The sequence below is a fragment of the Malus domestica genome, chromosome 08 (genome assembly GCF_042453785.1).
Source record: "Malus domestica chromosome 08, GDT2T_hap1".
In the NCBI taxonomy this organism is placed as follows: Eukaryota; Viridiplantae; Streptophyta; class Magnoliopsida; order Rosales; family Rosaceae; genus Malus; species Malus domestica.
The window spans coordinates 15,142,935-15,160,685 of NC_091668.1; the positions used below are offsets into that span (position 1 = coordinate 15,142,935).

General features: G+C 36.6%; 1 protein-coding gene across 1 annotated transcript; it reads right to left on the reverse strand.

The window, feature by feature from the left end:
- Positions 1-4,839: 4,839 nt before the first annotated feature.
- On the reverse strand, positions 4,840-8,447 carry LOC139198052 (uncharacterized). The gene is made up of 2 exons (XM_070826304.1): positions 8,345-8,447; positions 4,840-5,303 (listed from the first exon to the last, which is right to left on the reverse strand). Exons 1-2 carry the CDS (start codon positions 8,445-8,447, stop codon positions 4,840-4,842), a joined length of 567 nt encoding a protein of 188 aa, XP_070682405.1.
- Positions 8,448-17,751: the final 9,304 nt, after the last annotated feature.

The following is a 17,751-nucleotide window of genomic DNA, read 5'->3' on the forward strand; positions in this document are numbered from 1 at the left end:
GTTGTGATGTAGTAGGGACAACAATATATGAATCAAACAACAATTTTGTAAAACAAGGTTTCATCAACTGGGCATTAGACACCAATTCATTTCGGATAATACTTGGGTACTCACCTTTTAATTTTGTCCAATGATATTTTGAAATATTTTATTGTTTTAAAAAATAATGAACATGTTATTTAATTTTTCTTGGCCTTTTAAAAAAAGAAACATGTGACATTTTTTTTATTGAACCAAGTTAGAAAGTGAGTACATCAATACTCACTAGTGAGTATCTATGTATTATCCATTCATTTCATCGTCATCAGTGTATTAATTAACCTCAGTAAATTACATTCATACTGTTTCATAAAAGCTTTAGTTGTGAGGACTCTCAACTAAACAATCTATATATGAAATCACTATAACAAAATGGTCTTTTAGTCAGGAAATCTCTAGCGAGGAAACTTAGTTTTTGTTATAAATATGTAAAAGTTAGAGAGATAACCTTTACTAGTGACAGGAGTGAAGAAGGTGTAAAATATCACACTGAAACTATAGCACTAGGGGATGATAAATAAAAGAGGGAGGAATAGATGATGTTATTGATCTTTCTTTCGTTCTGTACATTAAAAGTATACGGAGCGCTCTACTTATAGAGCAACTCCAAACTAATGCATTAACTGCACATTGAAGTTTACAGCACTTCCTTTGACAATACAATCTACATGCATTTTCAAATTCAATTTCACTTTGCATGGGGATGGAAAATGTGTGTGTGTGGGCATTCATAACAATGCCAACGTTTTCAACACTCCCCCTTAGATGCTCACATATCAACATGAGTTGCCTCGTTAAAACCTTGCTTGGAAAAACCCAATGTGAAAAAACCATAGCGAAGGAAAAAGAGTACAAATTTTCCTGTATTGTTGATATAGTGTTAAATATGCTTATGTTGCCTCGTTAAAACCTTGATAGGAAAAACCCAGTGGGAAAAATCCTAATCGAAGGAAAAAGAGTATAACATGCATGTATCATGGATGCTCCCCTTTATATATATCTTCCCCTGATTCTGCATTCTCCAAATTTAGTTGTTTGGTAAGTCGACGTAATCCGATACTTTGCACTAACTTCTGAAACGTGCATTTTGGTAGAGATTTGGTGAACAAATCTGCCAGATTTTCATTAGAACAGATTTGTCTGACTTCAATAACTTTAGCCTACTGCAGCTCTTGTGCAATGAAAAACTTTGGAGATATGCGTTTAGTTTTATCGCCCTGGATGAATCCTTCCTTCATTTGGGCAACACAGGCTACATTATCTTCATGAATGACAGTTGGATTGTCTGTCTTCGAAGTTAGACAACATTCTGGATATGATGGATCATTGATCTTAACCAGGAACATTCACGACTTGCTTCTTGTAAAGCAAGTATTTCTGAATGATTTGAAGATGTAGCAACTAATGTTTGCTTTGTTGAGTGCCATGAGATTGTTGTATCTCTATTCTTTAACACATATCCAGTTTGTGAGCAAGCTTTATACGAATCAGAGAGAAAATCAGCATCTACATATCCAACAAGGACTTGGTCATTTATGGATTTCTCTGAGTAGAAGAGACCCATGTTTGTTGTCCCACAAAGGTATCGCAATACATCTTTGACACCCTTCCAATGACGAATTGTTGGAGCAAAGTTATACCTTGCTAACAAGTTGACTGAAAAAGCTATATCTGGTCTAGTACATTGTGCAAAATATAATAAAGCACATATTGCACTCAGATATGGTACTTCTGGACAAATGACCAGTTCATCATCTTCTTTTGGACGGAATGGATCTTTCTTAATGTCCAGAGAATGAACAACCATTGGCGTGCTGAGTGGATAAGCCTTGTTCATACCAAATCGCTTCAAGATTTGTTCAATGTAAGCTGATTGGTGGACCAAAATTCCACTAGCACAATGCTCGATCTGCAGACCGAGACAAAATTTCGTTTTTCCAAGGTCTTTCATTTCAAATTCGCTTTTCAGATATTCAGCAATTTTATTGAGCTCTTCAAGGGTTCCAACTAGGTTCATATCATCGACATATACTGCCACTATAGCAAATCCAGAGTTGGATTTCTTAATGAACACACAAGGGCAAATGACATTGTTGATATACCCTTCTTTGATCAAATACTCACTGAGACGATTATACCGCATTCGTCTAGATTGTTTCAGCCTATACAATGATCGCCTTAATTTGATCGAGAGCATACCTCGTGATTTGTTAGCTGTTTCAAGTGACTTAAGTCCTTCTGGGACTTTCATATATATGTTAGTATCTAATTCTCCATATAGATACGAGGTGATGACATCCATAAGTCGCATGTCAAGTTTTTTTGAAACCACTAAACTTATTAAGTAATAGAATGTAATTGCGTCCATTACAGGAGAGCATGTCTCCTCATAATCAATTCCAGGTCTTTTCAAAAAACCTTGTGCAACGAGTCGTGCTTTATATCCTGCAATCTCGTTTTTCTCATTGCATTTCCTTATGAATCCCTATTTGTAACCCACAGGGTTTACACCAGGCGAGGTTTAGACTATTGGTCCAAAAACATTTCGCCTTTCCAAGGAATTTAATTCTAACTGGATTGCATCTTTCCACTTAGGCCAATCTTGTCTCTATTTACATTCATCAACAGAGCGGGGCTTAATATCATCACTTAATATGATTTCAATGGCTACTACGAATGCGAATATATCATCGATGATTATTTCATTCTGATCCCACAATTCATTAGTACATGCATAATTTATGGAGATTTCTTTGCTCTCATGTACTGTTGTCTCTTCAGGGACATGTGTCTCATCAAGGACATTTTCTTCTTCTGGAAGTCCAGAATCATGAATTGTAGATTTGTCATTCATTTGAATTGTAGATTTGTCATTCATTCTCTCTTCATGAATGATTACATTTGGATTCAATTGTACCTTGTCTTTCTCTTTTGAGAGGCTGAATCTTTTGAACCTGAGAGTCTACCACGCTTCAGGCATGCAGCAGATGAATCATTCACTACCACTTTATTTTGTCCAACAAGGACATCAATTCGTGCAGGTGCATTTGCAGCTGGTATATGTGATTTTGTCACTTTCATAGCATTATTAAATGCATCTGGCATTTGATTGGCAATGCTTTGAAGATGAACGATTCTTTTGACTTTATTTTCACATTAAGTGCTACATGGATCAAAATGAGACAATGTGGGAACAACTCATGTCAGCTCTTTCCGTTCTTCTGGAATAGTCTTTTCTCCCTCTAACGATGGGAAGACTGTCTCATCAAAGTGACAATCAGTAAAACAAGCTGTAAACATATCACTTGTCAAGGGTTCCAAATATCTAATAATAGATGGTGAATCAAAACCCACATAAATTCCCAGTCTACGCTGATGTCCCATTTTAGTGCATTGTGGGGGTGCAATAGGCACATAAACAGCACAACCAAAAACTCGTAAATGAGAAATGTTTGGCTGATATCCAAACACGAGTTGTACTGAGGAGTATTGGTGGTTAGCTATTGGTCTTAATCGAACCAATGATGCAGCACGTAAGATGGCATGTCCCTATGTAGAAACTTGCAATTTTGTTTTCATGAGCAAAGTGCAAGCTATTAACTAAAGCCGCTTGATCAATGCTTCTACTAGACCATTTTGAGTATGGACATGAGGAATAAGGTGTTCAACATCAATGCCTAATGTCATGCAGTAATCATCAAAGGTTTGAGACGTAAATTCACCAGCATTATGAAGTCAGATTGACTTAATAGGGTAATCTGGGAACTGTGCTCGTAACTTAATTATCTAAGCAAGAAGTCTCGCAAAAGCTACATTTCGTGTAGACAAGAGACAAACACGTGACCATTTGGTAGATGCATCAACCAAAACCATAAAATAATAAAATGGTCCACATGATGGTTGAATAGGCCCATAAATATCCCCTTGAATTCTTTGCAGAAATGATGGGGATTCAACATCAACCTTTAGTTGTGATGGTCTAATTACCTACTTCCCTTGAGAACAAGCTTTGCAAGGTTTATCATTTGTGATAGCAATATGTCTGCTCAATAATGGATGACCATTAGAGTTGGTAATGATTCTACGCATCATGGTAGATCCTGGATGACCCAGACGGTCATGCCAAAGCATGTAAACTTTTGAATCAATGAACTTCTGGTTCATGGCAGTATGTGATTCAACTGTCTTTATGTATGTATAATACAATCCACTCGACAAACCATGCAACTTCTCCAATATACGCTTCTGGGTATCATTGGAGGTAATGCATAGATACTCCAGATTTTCTACACTTTTCTCCTTCAATGTGGTATCCATTTAAACGTATGTCTTTGAAACTTAACAAATTTCAAGTAGATCGAGTAGCATACAACACATTTTGTATGGACAATATTGTTCCATTTGGTAACATAATATGGGCTTTCCTTGAGCCTTCAATTACATCTGAAGGTCCTGATATTGTTGTTACCCTTACATTTGTAAGCATCAATCTTGAGAAATACTTTCAATCTCGAAGTATTGTATGCGTAGTTGCGCAGTCTGCAAGACAAATAGCTTCGCCATTTCTCATGTTTTGAGAATGACCATAGTTTTTATCCATGCTCTCCGAGTAAGGGAATCAGAGTTAGAAGTTATAACAGGACATTTACATGCCACTTTTCTTGAATCTAAAATGCTAGTTTTAAACTACAAGTTCAGCATGATAAAAGTACATCAAACATAAATGATTCAGTGGGACCGATACACTTCATTCCCCCTTTCCACAATGAAGTCTGAAACATCTAGGTGAGTTGTGTTCAACTACCTTGATAAGTCGCACACTGGATCAGGTAGATCTATTGGTTTAGCCTGGTCGAGAAAATTAGTCTCGACACCCTTCTCCTTGAAGGAGGCTTGATATAGATCCACCTGATGTTTTGGGGTACGACAAGTATGCACCCAATGCCCATTACCACCACACCTATGGCAGGCTCCTTCAGAGTTCCTAGGAGCATTGTTCATGTGAGCTTTGCCTTTGTGGCGATTCACATTTTTAAAGCTTGGGCCTGAATTTTGCCTTGGAACCTGGTTGTGAAATTGACCACCATGGTTCTTGCCTTTCCTGTTCCATCGACCTCGCTTGCGGCCACGTCCTCGTTTATGATTATCGCCACCAGAGGATGTGGCGTTCATTTCGAGGGAAGCAGCATTCACTTCTGGGAATGGTGTAGATCTCGTAGGTCGGGACTGATGATTTTTCATCGAGAGCTCATTGTTTTGTTCAGCTACCAAAAGTACAGATATCAACTGGTTGTATTCAGTGAAGCCTCGCACTCTATACTACTGCTGCAGGAGCACGTTAGAGGCATGAAATGTGCTAAAGTCTTTTCCAGCAAATCTTCCTTAGTAATAGTATCCCCACAAAGCTTCATCTGAGAAGTAATTCTGAACAATGCTGAATTGTACTTTGCCACTGACTTGAAATTATGGATCCTTAGGTGAGTCCACTCATAGCGAGCCTTTGGAAGAATCACCGTTGTCTAGTGATTGTATCTGTTTCTCAAGGCCTTCCAAAGAGCTAACGGATCTTCAACCATTAAGTACTCGTTTTTTAGTCCCTCATCAAGATGGTGACGAATAAAGATCATGGCCTTCACTCGATCTTGAGAGGATGAGCTAGTTTCTTCCTTAATGGTATCTCCAAGATTCCCTGCTTCCAGATGGATCTCAGTATCTAGTACCTAGGTAAGGTAATTCTTCCCAGTAATGTCCAGGGCAGCAAAATCAAGCTTGTCCAAGTTCGCCATTTTCTTTTCTGAAAGAAAATGAGATGTGTAAGAACTTGCAATAATATGTATTCCTGGAGGAATATAGTGTTAGAACTTCTAGTTCTTACAAATTTTTCATTTTGATCTTCAGGCCAAAATGATAAGCACTCAAAACTTTAGGCTCGAGATTTTCAAGATGAATGAGGAGGGCGATTGTACTGCATCATTCTCATTGAAATAATATAACATAGAATGAGCGATTATTCCGCACCACTCAAGTAGCAGGAAAAATTTAAATACGCAGAGCAGGGTGGGCGATTATACCGCACCACCTAAAATTGCAATGAAATTAAACAGCATGCAAATTTAAATATGCATGGTAGGGTGGGCGATTATACCGCACCACCTAAAATTGCAGTAAAATTAGATCTGCAGTCCAAGATAGGCATGATACCGTACCATCTTGGATTGCAGTAAGATTAAATTTCCAGTTCAAGATGGGTGATTGTATCGCACCATCTTGGATTGCAGTAAAATCAACATAAATAAATACTGGGTTAGTAATCAAGATCTACACCAAACAAGAAATCAAAGATGTATGTAACTGTTAAGTTGAGAACTAAAAGCAGGCATGGAGCAAACAGTTCGTCGCGAGGATATATCGCGCAATTAAGGCAGAGGAAGAAGATGAACAATAAAAACCTTAGAGGAAACATTTTTTCCTTTCTTTCGTTCGGCGAAGAGAAATGAGAAAATGGTTAGGTTTTAGAGACTCGCGCTGATAACGTGTTATAAATATGTAAAAGTTAGAGAGATAGCCTTTACTAGTGACAGGAGTGAAGCAGGTGTAAAATATCACACTGAAACTATAGCACTAGGGGATGACAAATAAAAGAGGGAGGAATAGATGATGTTATTGATCTTTCTTTCGTTCTGTATATTGAAAGTATACGGAGCGCACTATTTATAGAGCAACTCCAAACTAATGCATTAACTGCACATTGAAGTTTACAGCACTTCCTTTGACAATACAATCTCCATGCATTTCCAAATTCAATTTCACTTTGCATGGGCATTGAAAATGTGTTTGTGGGCATTCATAACAATGCCAACGTTTTCAACAGTATTTTCATTATACAATACTTATTGCAAGGATATTATTTGGTCTTTGCAAAAACAGACCCAATTTTGATTACAAAACTTGTCCTTGATCTAGCGAGAAATTCAAATATTTTGCAAGAAAACATTTCCTCACTGTAGATGGACTCTTAGCGTGGTAATCTATCTTTACTCACTATACCGAGTAAAAGTTTTAAAGTTTAACAAAATGGAAACTTTGAGCAAGAAATATTTTTTCTCGCTAAACATCTTTTTGGTTGTAGTGAATGCACAATTGGATTCAAATACATCAACAATAAATAATTCATCATGTGCGTGCAGGTAGAAGACTATGCATAATTAACACCTTTCCAAAAGTTTTAATTACACTCAATATTCTTGTGGTAGATGTGTGGGAGTTTAGGTTAATTGTTGGTTGTGCAAATTTCCCTCAAGATCAAGAAATTTGTCACAGAAGATGAAATGAAGCCAGATTTAATTAGATTGGTATCATTATCTTTGTTAATGGACTTGGGGTGTTAGGTCTTTGTCACATAAATGCATTTGTTTTCTCCTTTAGATTTTCAAATTTGACGTGACCTATTGATATGAAGAAATTCATTGCACTACAAAAAAAACGCCGGGATTTGTCGGGCCATATACTGTTTCATCACCTATAATTTTCCTCGTCAAAATTTTGTGGGTCAAAGTTCGTCACGCAAAACCCATTGCTCAAATGTCTGCCTGACAAAATATAAGCATTCATGTGTCGAACATTGTTGACCAGACTAAATAAAGTCGTTGGGGTAAAAAAGCATTGACCGACCTGACCTGACAAATATAGCTTGCTTGACGATAAAAATTTTGTTGAGTTTCTGGAAATAAAGTAATAATAAAAAATTTAGCCCGACGAATATTAGTCGGGCAATTGTTTAAAAGAAAAAAAATACAATAAAAGTCTGCTTGATGAATATATTCGTTGGGCAAAGCTTTTAAATATTTTTTTAAAATTCAAAATTTGGGCAAAGCTTTTAAATATTTTTTTAAAATTCAAAATTAAAATAATGTATTCATTCTAATTATATTAGTCTAAAAGGCTAAAATAAATCACAACATTAAAGAAATTATTTTAATTACATAAAAAAAATTATTCGTACAATTGTATGTAACAAAAAAACTAAGTACAACTACTGGAGTTACTACTGACATGGTTAGTGGAATGGCTCCTAAAGGTCGCTTGGAGGATTGGAAATGTGAATGCTAGAAGTTGACATTGCTTGCGCTATCCTAACAATATACCAAAAGGCCATCCTCTCGTCGACGCATGGTTTCTTGCTCGTTCGGAGCTTCTTCTTGATGGCTCACTAGCTCCGTCTCCAACTGTTGCAGCTTGGAGGACGTCTTGCTTGGAGGATGAGAGCTAGATTAATAATAAGTTTCCCCGAGGTCTTGAACCTAACCCGCTCCTAGGATGTCGAATTCTTTGCCTTTCCGTCTACCAACCACATCCATCAGCAACTGTAAAGACACCTCTAAATTAGGTGTCATCTCTTCCATTACCATGTCCGGTTTCTACTGGGAAAGGTTGGCTATGTACTCATCCTTATTTAGCAACATAGAAGCCTACAAAAAAAAAAAGATAAGCTACCTAATCCCTGAAAGTTTATTTTGGTGATTTTTGGCGCATACGATCTTAGAGTACATATAAATAAGTTCGAAGGTTGAATCATTGAAACTAGTTTCGTAGAATATGTATCCCGTCAAAACAATTGATTCAACAAACACTTAGAGTTTATTTTATACTTCCATTGAGTAGAATGGAAGATTTTGTGGTGTCCACTAGTGTAAATATTTTAAATTGATGATCGGGTTTGTTTATTGTCTTCTTATAGGGTAAACAATTATCAAAAGTAAACCTAAAATAACCGTTAAATTGTGATTTTTCATTTGTAACCGTCGAAGGATTCCGTCCCCGTTATCTAATCCCTAAAAGTTTATTTTTAGTGTTTTTTGGTGTATCTGATCTTGAAGTATATACAAATAATTTTGACGGGTGGATCATTGAAATTAGTTTTATAGAATATTCATCCAATCAGAACAATAAATTCAACAAACAATTAAGAGTTTATTCTATATTTTCATTAAGTAGAATGGAAGCTTTTGTGGTGTCCACTATAGTTTAAATTGATGATCGGGTTCGTTTATTGTATTCTTCTAGGGTCAAGGAGTGCATTTGTAAAAAAAATATCAAAACCAAAGCTAAAATAACCATTAAGTCATGATTTTTGTTTTGTAACTGTCGGAAGATTTTGTCTCGTTACCTAATCTCTTTAACATTTGTTTTTTGAATTTTTTGGTATGTGATATCGGAGTATATACAAACAAGTTTGACATTTGGATTGTTGAAACTAGTTTCGTAGAGTGTTTATCCTGTCAAAACAATAGATTCAACAAACAATTAGAGTTTGTTCTATATACTTCCACTAAGTACAACATAAGTTTTTGTGGTATCCACTATTGTAAGTATTTTAAATTGATGATCAGGTTTGTTCATTGTATTCTTCTAGGGTCGAGGAGTGTAGTTGTAAAAGATCATCAAAATCGGAGCTAAAAGAACCATTAAATCATGATTTTTTGTTTGTAACCGTTGAAGGATTTTGTCCCGTTACCTAATCTCTGAAAGTTTGTTTTTTGTAATTTTTGGTGTTGTGATCTTGGAGTATATACAAAAAAAAATTTGATAGTTAGATTGTTGAAATTAATTTTGCAGACTATGAAAATTAGCAAAGGAATTAAATATACCAATCATGTCTCTCACCTTTCTCCGAGTATATTTGGTGCAAAAAGTATACCCGATGCCTAAAGCTTTTACCTGTTGAACTCTATTCGTCGAGTAAAAATCCTAAAATGTTGACCCTTTTTGCCCAACTAACGTTTGTATTCTATCAGGGGCTTGGCTTATGTGTAATCACGTTTATTTAATCAGACTGCTTTTTTGTAAGCACCCGAAATTGAATTTCATTCTATCTATTTTAACGGGAGCACCATATTTCATTAATGATAGGAGCAAATCATGATTCATAACGTTTGTTTTCTGTCAGGGGCATAGGCTTATGTTTAATCACATTTATTTAATCGGATTGCTTTTTTGTATGCACCAGAAGTTGAATATCATTCTATCTATTTTAAAGGGAACACCATATTTCATTAATGATAGGAGCAAATATATAATTCATAAGATATAGATGAAGAACATGAACACATGAACAACTTGCAAACAAACATCTGAAAATGCAAAAGAATAATTAAAGATGTTGCAAGACAAGGCCAAAAGAGGCAGAGGATCCATATAAACGATGCATCTAGTACTGAGATCATGAAATAGACGAACACTTTCAATGCTCCTTTTGTGATTGATATATGTCTTGATAAATGAATAAATATCATCTATTATCTGAATAATAGATGATACATACACACACAGACAAATCTAATCTAAAATAGACACAATCACACTTAAATAGGATGTTTATAACATATATATATATATATATATATATATATATATGGGTGCGGAAGCCATAAATGTATATGGAAATCAGATACTCGAAATACTTGATTAATATCAGATTAGGATTAACTGGGAATTGTAGATTCAAAGAATCAATTATAAGAACATAAATAAATAAAAATAAATTGAAAGTATAGTCATTTTACTATTGTTTATATTGATGATGTCCTTGTTTATTCTAAATAGATGAACACTGGAAACATTTACACTTGTTTGCTAGGATCATTAGATCAAATCGATTGGTTGTGTCAGCCACTAAGATTAAGCTGTTCCAACTTAAGGTCAGATTCTTAGGTTATCATATCCATAGATCTACCATCCAACCTATTGATCGTGTCATCCAATTTGCAGATAAATTTCCAGATCAGATTACTGAAAAATCCCAGCTTCAAAGATTCTTAGGTTCTTTGAATTATGTTTCAGAATTTTATCCTCATCTACGTCAACAATGTAAACCTTTGTTTGACCGTCTTAAGGAAAATCCTCCTGCTTGGTCTACCATTCATACTTCTATTGTCAAACAGATAAAAAATCATGTTAAGACTTTGCCCTATCTTGGCATTCCAACTCCCAACTCTTTTAAAATAGTTGAAACTGACGCCTCTGACGTTGGTTATGGAGGAATCCTCAAACAGCAAATTTCTTCCGGATCACCTGAACAAATTGTTCGTTTTCATTCAGGTGTATGGAATCCTGCTCAAACTAATTATAGTACTATTAAGAAAGAAATATTATCTATAGCATTATGCATTAGTAAATTTCAAGATGATTTATTAAATCAAAAATTTCTTATTAGAGTCGATTGCAAATCTGCAAAACATGTTTTACAAAAAGATGTTCAAAACATTGCATCAAAACAGATTTTTGCACGATGGCAAGCCATATTATCAATCTTTGATTTTGACATTGAATACATTAAAGGCAGCCATAATTGCATACCAGATTTCCTAACCAGAGAATTTTTGCAGGGGAAGAATGTCTAATAAAAACACAGCTTCTCCACAAGGCAGTAGCCAACAAAGGAGGCTTCCAGCCTCATTACCACCACCAAAACAGGAACCTATTCCTGGTTCCTCGGCCTTAGCCATTACCAATAGATTTACTCCATTAGGATCAACCCTAGGAAGTATCCGACCAAACTACCAAACAGCGTTAGTAAACCAGTATGATCCTTTCTCTTCTACCTACCGGCAATCGCCATCTCCCTTAGTAAGCTATACCAAAACATCCCCTTATGTTATTAAACCTTCCAAAGAGTATCTCTTTAGTATCCCCCTCAGCTACAAACATTTGAAAACACCGGAGGCCATAGCCAAAAAGATGTTTCCAACCAATTCCCATTTTCAACCAAGTGAATTCCACAAAACCCTCAAATACTATACCACTATACTCAATGAGACTTCATCCATCACCATAAAACCGATTTTCGATAAAACCCCTGGTAACCAAAACAGAATCCTGTACCATTCCCTTACCATTAATAAATTCCTGCTAGAATCAGAATGGGGAATACATCTCTTTCAACCCAAACCATTTAAGAGTAGTACCTTCCCTAGCCATTCAAACCATTATACCTATTTTGATTACATTCAAGCATGGACTAACATTTTCTTACACCAGTCAGAAGATTTTAGTCATTCATGGTTTATAACCTTTGATCGAAGCTTTAGATTGAATTTTCCTGCATGGTTCCCTAGATGGTGGTCAGATCATGGCCTTATCTCTGATCTCATGCCGGATGATTTCAAGCAAGTCTTATCAGGCACTTTCTAGAAGAAATTCGATAGAACACGTTTTGATGAAGGAATTCCTTTGTTCGCCCTCTTCATGGCAAAGTACAAGGTCCCCTGGATCCTCCGCTGGAACTACGAGATTGAATCTAATCAAGTCTTCCGACAAAGAATGATCAAGTGATGGGATAAATTCAACCATCAGAAGATTATTGAAGTCGTGCTTATAGATTTCCCCGCGGAAACTCCTCCAATACCTGCAGTCGCAGCCCCATCTGTTGAAGCCCTACCTGAACCAACCAAGGAAGAAATTGAATCATTATCGGACATTAGTCCTTCTTCCTCCCTCAAAGGCACGGCCAAATCATCCAAGTCTTCCAGCAGTTCGAAAAAGAAGAAGACTTCAAAGCTCAAGGCTCTAGCCAAAATTCTCATGAAAGAACTACAAGAAGAAAATGAAGACAGTTCGGACTTCGACAATTCTTCAGATGCTTCATCCCAGTGCGCAGTAGCTACACAAGGAAATATTTTCCCGCCTGACTCTCAAGACCCTTACGAGTTTTGAGTTTTATTTAAAAATGTAATAGCTTGTATCCCAATAGGAAATCAGTAATTATCTGTATGTATGTACTCTCAGTAGAGTACTTTGTATTTTGTAAGTAGCCGCAGTAGCAACAGAAGAAGACAAATCAGCCGCAAGTGAAAGCAGCAGTAGCAGCAATCATTTTGGGCAAAACCACAGTAGTAGACCAGTTACTATTCATGAATAGTAAAATCACTTTTACTATTCATCCATCATTTCATCCGCTCTCGTGATTCTACAGTCCGGACAGCATCTTCTACTTTCGGCTTCCTTACAGCAGGAGCACATGGTGAATGGGAATCCCGCTACTTCTTCAATGATTCAGCCAACTCCCATCGCCTATAAGAAGGGACTTCGAATAGTTCCAGAGGAGGACACCTTGGAAGGAAAACTCTGCGTATTCATTTCGAACAGAGTCTTTATTTTGAATCAAATAGTTATATTTCATTTTGAAACATTTGCATTTAAATTATCATCTAGGATGCCTGCGAGCTCCAAGTCCAGTTCTTAAAACGTCAATAGACGAAACAGTTGTGAGTCTTATTTAATTTTCAATAAATATATTTTCAATCGAATACCCGCATCATTAATTTTAATTCATTATTTTATCATGAATATTACACCTACTTTCAATTTAGTTTTATTTGTTTATGTTCTTATAATTGATTCTATGAATCTACAATTCCCAGTTAATCCTAATCTGATATTTCGAGTTTCTTATCTCCATATACATATTTTGCTTCCGCACCCATTTGGTTGGTTATCATGAATGAGAACATAAATGTATATGGAAATCAGATACTCGAAATACTTGATTAATATCAGATTAGGATTAACTGGGAATTGTAGATTCATAGAATCAATTATAAGAACATAAATAAATAAAACTAAATTGAAAGTAGATGTATATATATATATATATATATATGTTATAAACATCCTATTTAAGTGTGATTGTGTCTATTTTAGATTAGATTTGTTTCTAGTTATTCTTCCCTATTAAGACTTGTATTCCTTGGAGAAGAAGGATTTCTTCTCTCCCTTATTACTATAAATAAAGGCACTGCATAGGGGAAATAACACATCCTCTACACAACCCTACAAACACATCTCTCTCTATATTTTCTCTGTGCCGCCGGCCCCCCTCTCCTTGTCAGTTAAATATAGGCCATAACACGTTATCAGCACGCTCCTACCGCTGCGCTTTGGAATTTGACGTGGAAGTTTTCTGCATCAAACCAGTTCACTAATATCATCACGCAATCAAGTTCTTTCAAAACAACGGTTTTTATCTCGATATTTTTGCAGCCTTGATAGCATGAATATTCACCATAATACATGACCCAACTTTACGTTTTTTCGAATTTTAGATTCTACATAAATTATGTATGCATGATATTTATATTTATTGAATTATGTGAATTTGATATTGCCATGAATTGCATCAGATATATATCTTTGCATTAAATTATTTATATGAATATGCATTGAGTTAATCTGGAATTGAAAAAAAATTATAAAGATTTTTTTAGGGTTTCGTTGAAACCCATCCATGTCAATGGGCTCCTTTTTTTCCCCCGAGCCGAGAATCCAAACCTGGAGCCATGGTTGTAAGCCCAAACCCTAAACCTAATGCCCAGACAGTGTCGCTTCCCTTGAACCGTCAAGAAGCATGGCCTGCAACCATGCCTAACCACCTCAGTTACTTCCACGGTTACTTCCCCGACGACTTGAAGTCGTCACTGATGAGTCCTTAGTTAAAATTTGATATTTTTTTTCTTTGAAATTAAAATAAATTTTTTTTAGGGTTTTACAACATTGAGAGTTTTTCACTATCCGTTCAAATTTATGGGTTGTCATTGAACCCACGGCCTCTGCGGTGATTTTTTACACCACGACTTCATTGCTTTGGAGGTCTCTCGAAGAAACTATCTCAAGTAGGTCCAAGATGTGAAGCTTCACCTCACCACAAAGAATTTGTGTCCTGCAAATGAAGATGAGACTGACAACCCAGTTGGCGAAGCTGAGAAAGTCACTGCCATGATCTTCATCCGAAGACATATTCATGATGCACTGCAAACGAAGTACCTTGCTGAGGAGGATACACAAGCACTCTAGATCACTTTGGTTGAGCGTTTTGATCGCCAAAAGGACATCTTCTTACCTAAGGCAAGACATGACTGGCAGCACTTGCGCTTCCAAGACTTTAAGTCTGTGAATGAAAATAATTCTGAAGTTTGTCGAATCCGATCACTTCTCAAGTTCTATAACGATACCTTGACCGAAAAGGATTTCCTGGAAAAGATCTATTCGACCTTCTTTGCTACTAATATTGTCCTGCGGCAACAATATATAGCTTAGAAGTTCACTAAGTTTTCGAATTTGATCTTTGTTTTACTTCTCGCTGAAAAGCAAAATCAGTTGTTGATTAAAACTCATCAAGCTCGACCTACTAGGGCGACTGTTGTGTCTGAAGCAAGTTATAGCACGAACCAATACCCAAAACACCAACATAAGCGTGGTAGGGGCGGCCAAAAGCCACCTGTCAAGGTTAATAGAGCCAAGGCTCACCTAAGGGAGGAAACTAAACCCATAAGTGCCTAACCTCGCTCCCAAGGCCCCAAACTTCAAGAATAAGGGCAAAGCACCTGAAACCATGGATGCAGACATGTGCTCTTTAGAAGGTTGTAGCTGAATATCATAAGAAGTTTGAATCAAACTTTGTGCAAGTGGATGAACCAGAAAATACCAAGATGGAGGTTTCTAACTTTCAGAAGGATACCACCCCTATGGAAGATTAGAATCTTAGACATGAACTATTTCTAGTTAAATTATAGAATAATAGTGCCGAATTCCACATAATGGCCGAACCTCCCCTGTTTTTTCAGTTTAATTTTTAACAATTTTCCTTTATATTTGGATTATTTGTTGGTGATTTTTTTTTTTTTTGGATATTAAGTTTTTATTAATTACCATCCTTGAATACTTAATTTTTTTGAATGGATATTTGTTTTATGCATGTAACCGATTCAAATTAATTTTATTTCTAGGTATGATTAGTGGGAAAGTTAGTTGTCTGGCAGATAATGCGACCACACACATCGTTTTGCGTGAATGCATTCACTAACTTCATACCTAATAATGCACCTCTGACAACCCTCTCAGGCCCATCTAACCTGATCGAAAGATACGGTAAGGCACGTATAATGTTGTCCAATGGTACAATTTTAACCATTGATAAGGCACTTTATTCTCCACATTCCATAAGAGTGTTGTTGAGTTTCAAGGACACTAGAGACAATAATTACCACGCTGAAACCTATGTAGAAAATGGAGTTGAATTGCTATGCATCACTTCCTACGAATATGGCCAGAAACTTATTCTAGACAAGATGGAGCGTATCCCGAGTGGTTCGTATACTACGACCATACGCCCTATAGAAAGCCACTATTTGGTCGGCCCTACCTCTAGGACCGTGCACAAAATTACGCTTTGGTATGATTGTTTGGGACACCATGGATGAACAACGATGCGCCACATCTTCAAATCATCACACGGGCATTCATTAACCCGAAGTTTAAGTTCGATTCAAGGAACCATATGTCAAACCTGCTCCATGGGAAAGCTTATTACTAAGCCTTATTATGACAAGATTTATTCAAATCCTCCTATTTTTTCTACAAAGGATTCAAGGGGACATTTGTGGACTGCTTCACCCTCCCTACAGACCATTTAGATATTTTATGGTTTTGGTTGACGCTGATAGGAGCATATTTATGCGACTTAGTTGGCTTGTTCTTGTGCATTTATGTCGTGTTTCCTTAGTTATTTTAATGTTTAAAGTCATTTTCGTGTGTTTTCAGACTCTAAGTACAAAGTATGCAAGAAGATGCATTTTGGAGGCCTTTGGAGCATGTTTCGGGCTTGGAATGGATAGCAAATGCATGGGCCAAGTGGATGGACGAATTTGAGAACTAAAGAGGCCAAGAATATGAAGAATTATGGTCCAAAAGATGAAGAAAACAGCCCAAAAATCTGTCACCCCAACTTGCATTCCTTGCCATGCAAACCACATAGAATTCCCTTTGGATTCCATGCCATGCTTGATCACTCTTGTCCCCTACATAATTTCTAATTTCATGCTTCAATTCATTTAATTATTACACTCAATTGCTTGATACCTCTTGTTCCCTTCACTCATTAGATTTTAGACAACATTTACATCCATTACATGCACCAATTGATGCTCCATCATTCACATTTGGAATCCCATGCCTTGTGTGCCACATGTTGCTGCACCTTTGACCCATTTATTGACACATTTTCACCTCCCTTTCCATCTCTATGAAATGTACACAATCATTCATGCCCCCTAGCTACAAGACCACTCCATTTTACCCTTCACACTTTGCATCATCACTTCATTTTCACCCTTGGACCATTGCACACCACACACACAAATTGCCATGCATTTCATCCTTAACCTAACCTGATTTTCTAAGGTTTTTGGGGCCTATAAATACATGTTTACACCCCTTGGCCAAAGAATAATCCCCCATATTCATCATTTTATCACAGAAATTCGTCCATACACACCCTAGGAAGCAAAACACCCCAAAAACACCATTCTAGTGCCTAGAAAACATAACAGCCACTCCACCTTCTTCCACCCTCTTTGCCTAGTTCTCCACCACCTTCCAACCATCAAACACTCTTCCACACTCACCCTAAACCCCTCCATATCATTCCCCATCCATTCTACATCATAAATCCACCCAAAAATCTGTCCACAAGCTTCATGCCGCAACATGGAGGAAGGGAGATCCATTGATGCACTTGCTTTCCAAGTTGGAGCATTTTAGGTGTTTTCTTTCCTTTGATTTTAATGTCTAATTTTATGTATCTTTGTATTGCAAGAATGAGGAACTAAACCCCCTTAGTTGGGGGGTGATTCGAAACCATGTACATGCTTGCAATATGAT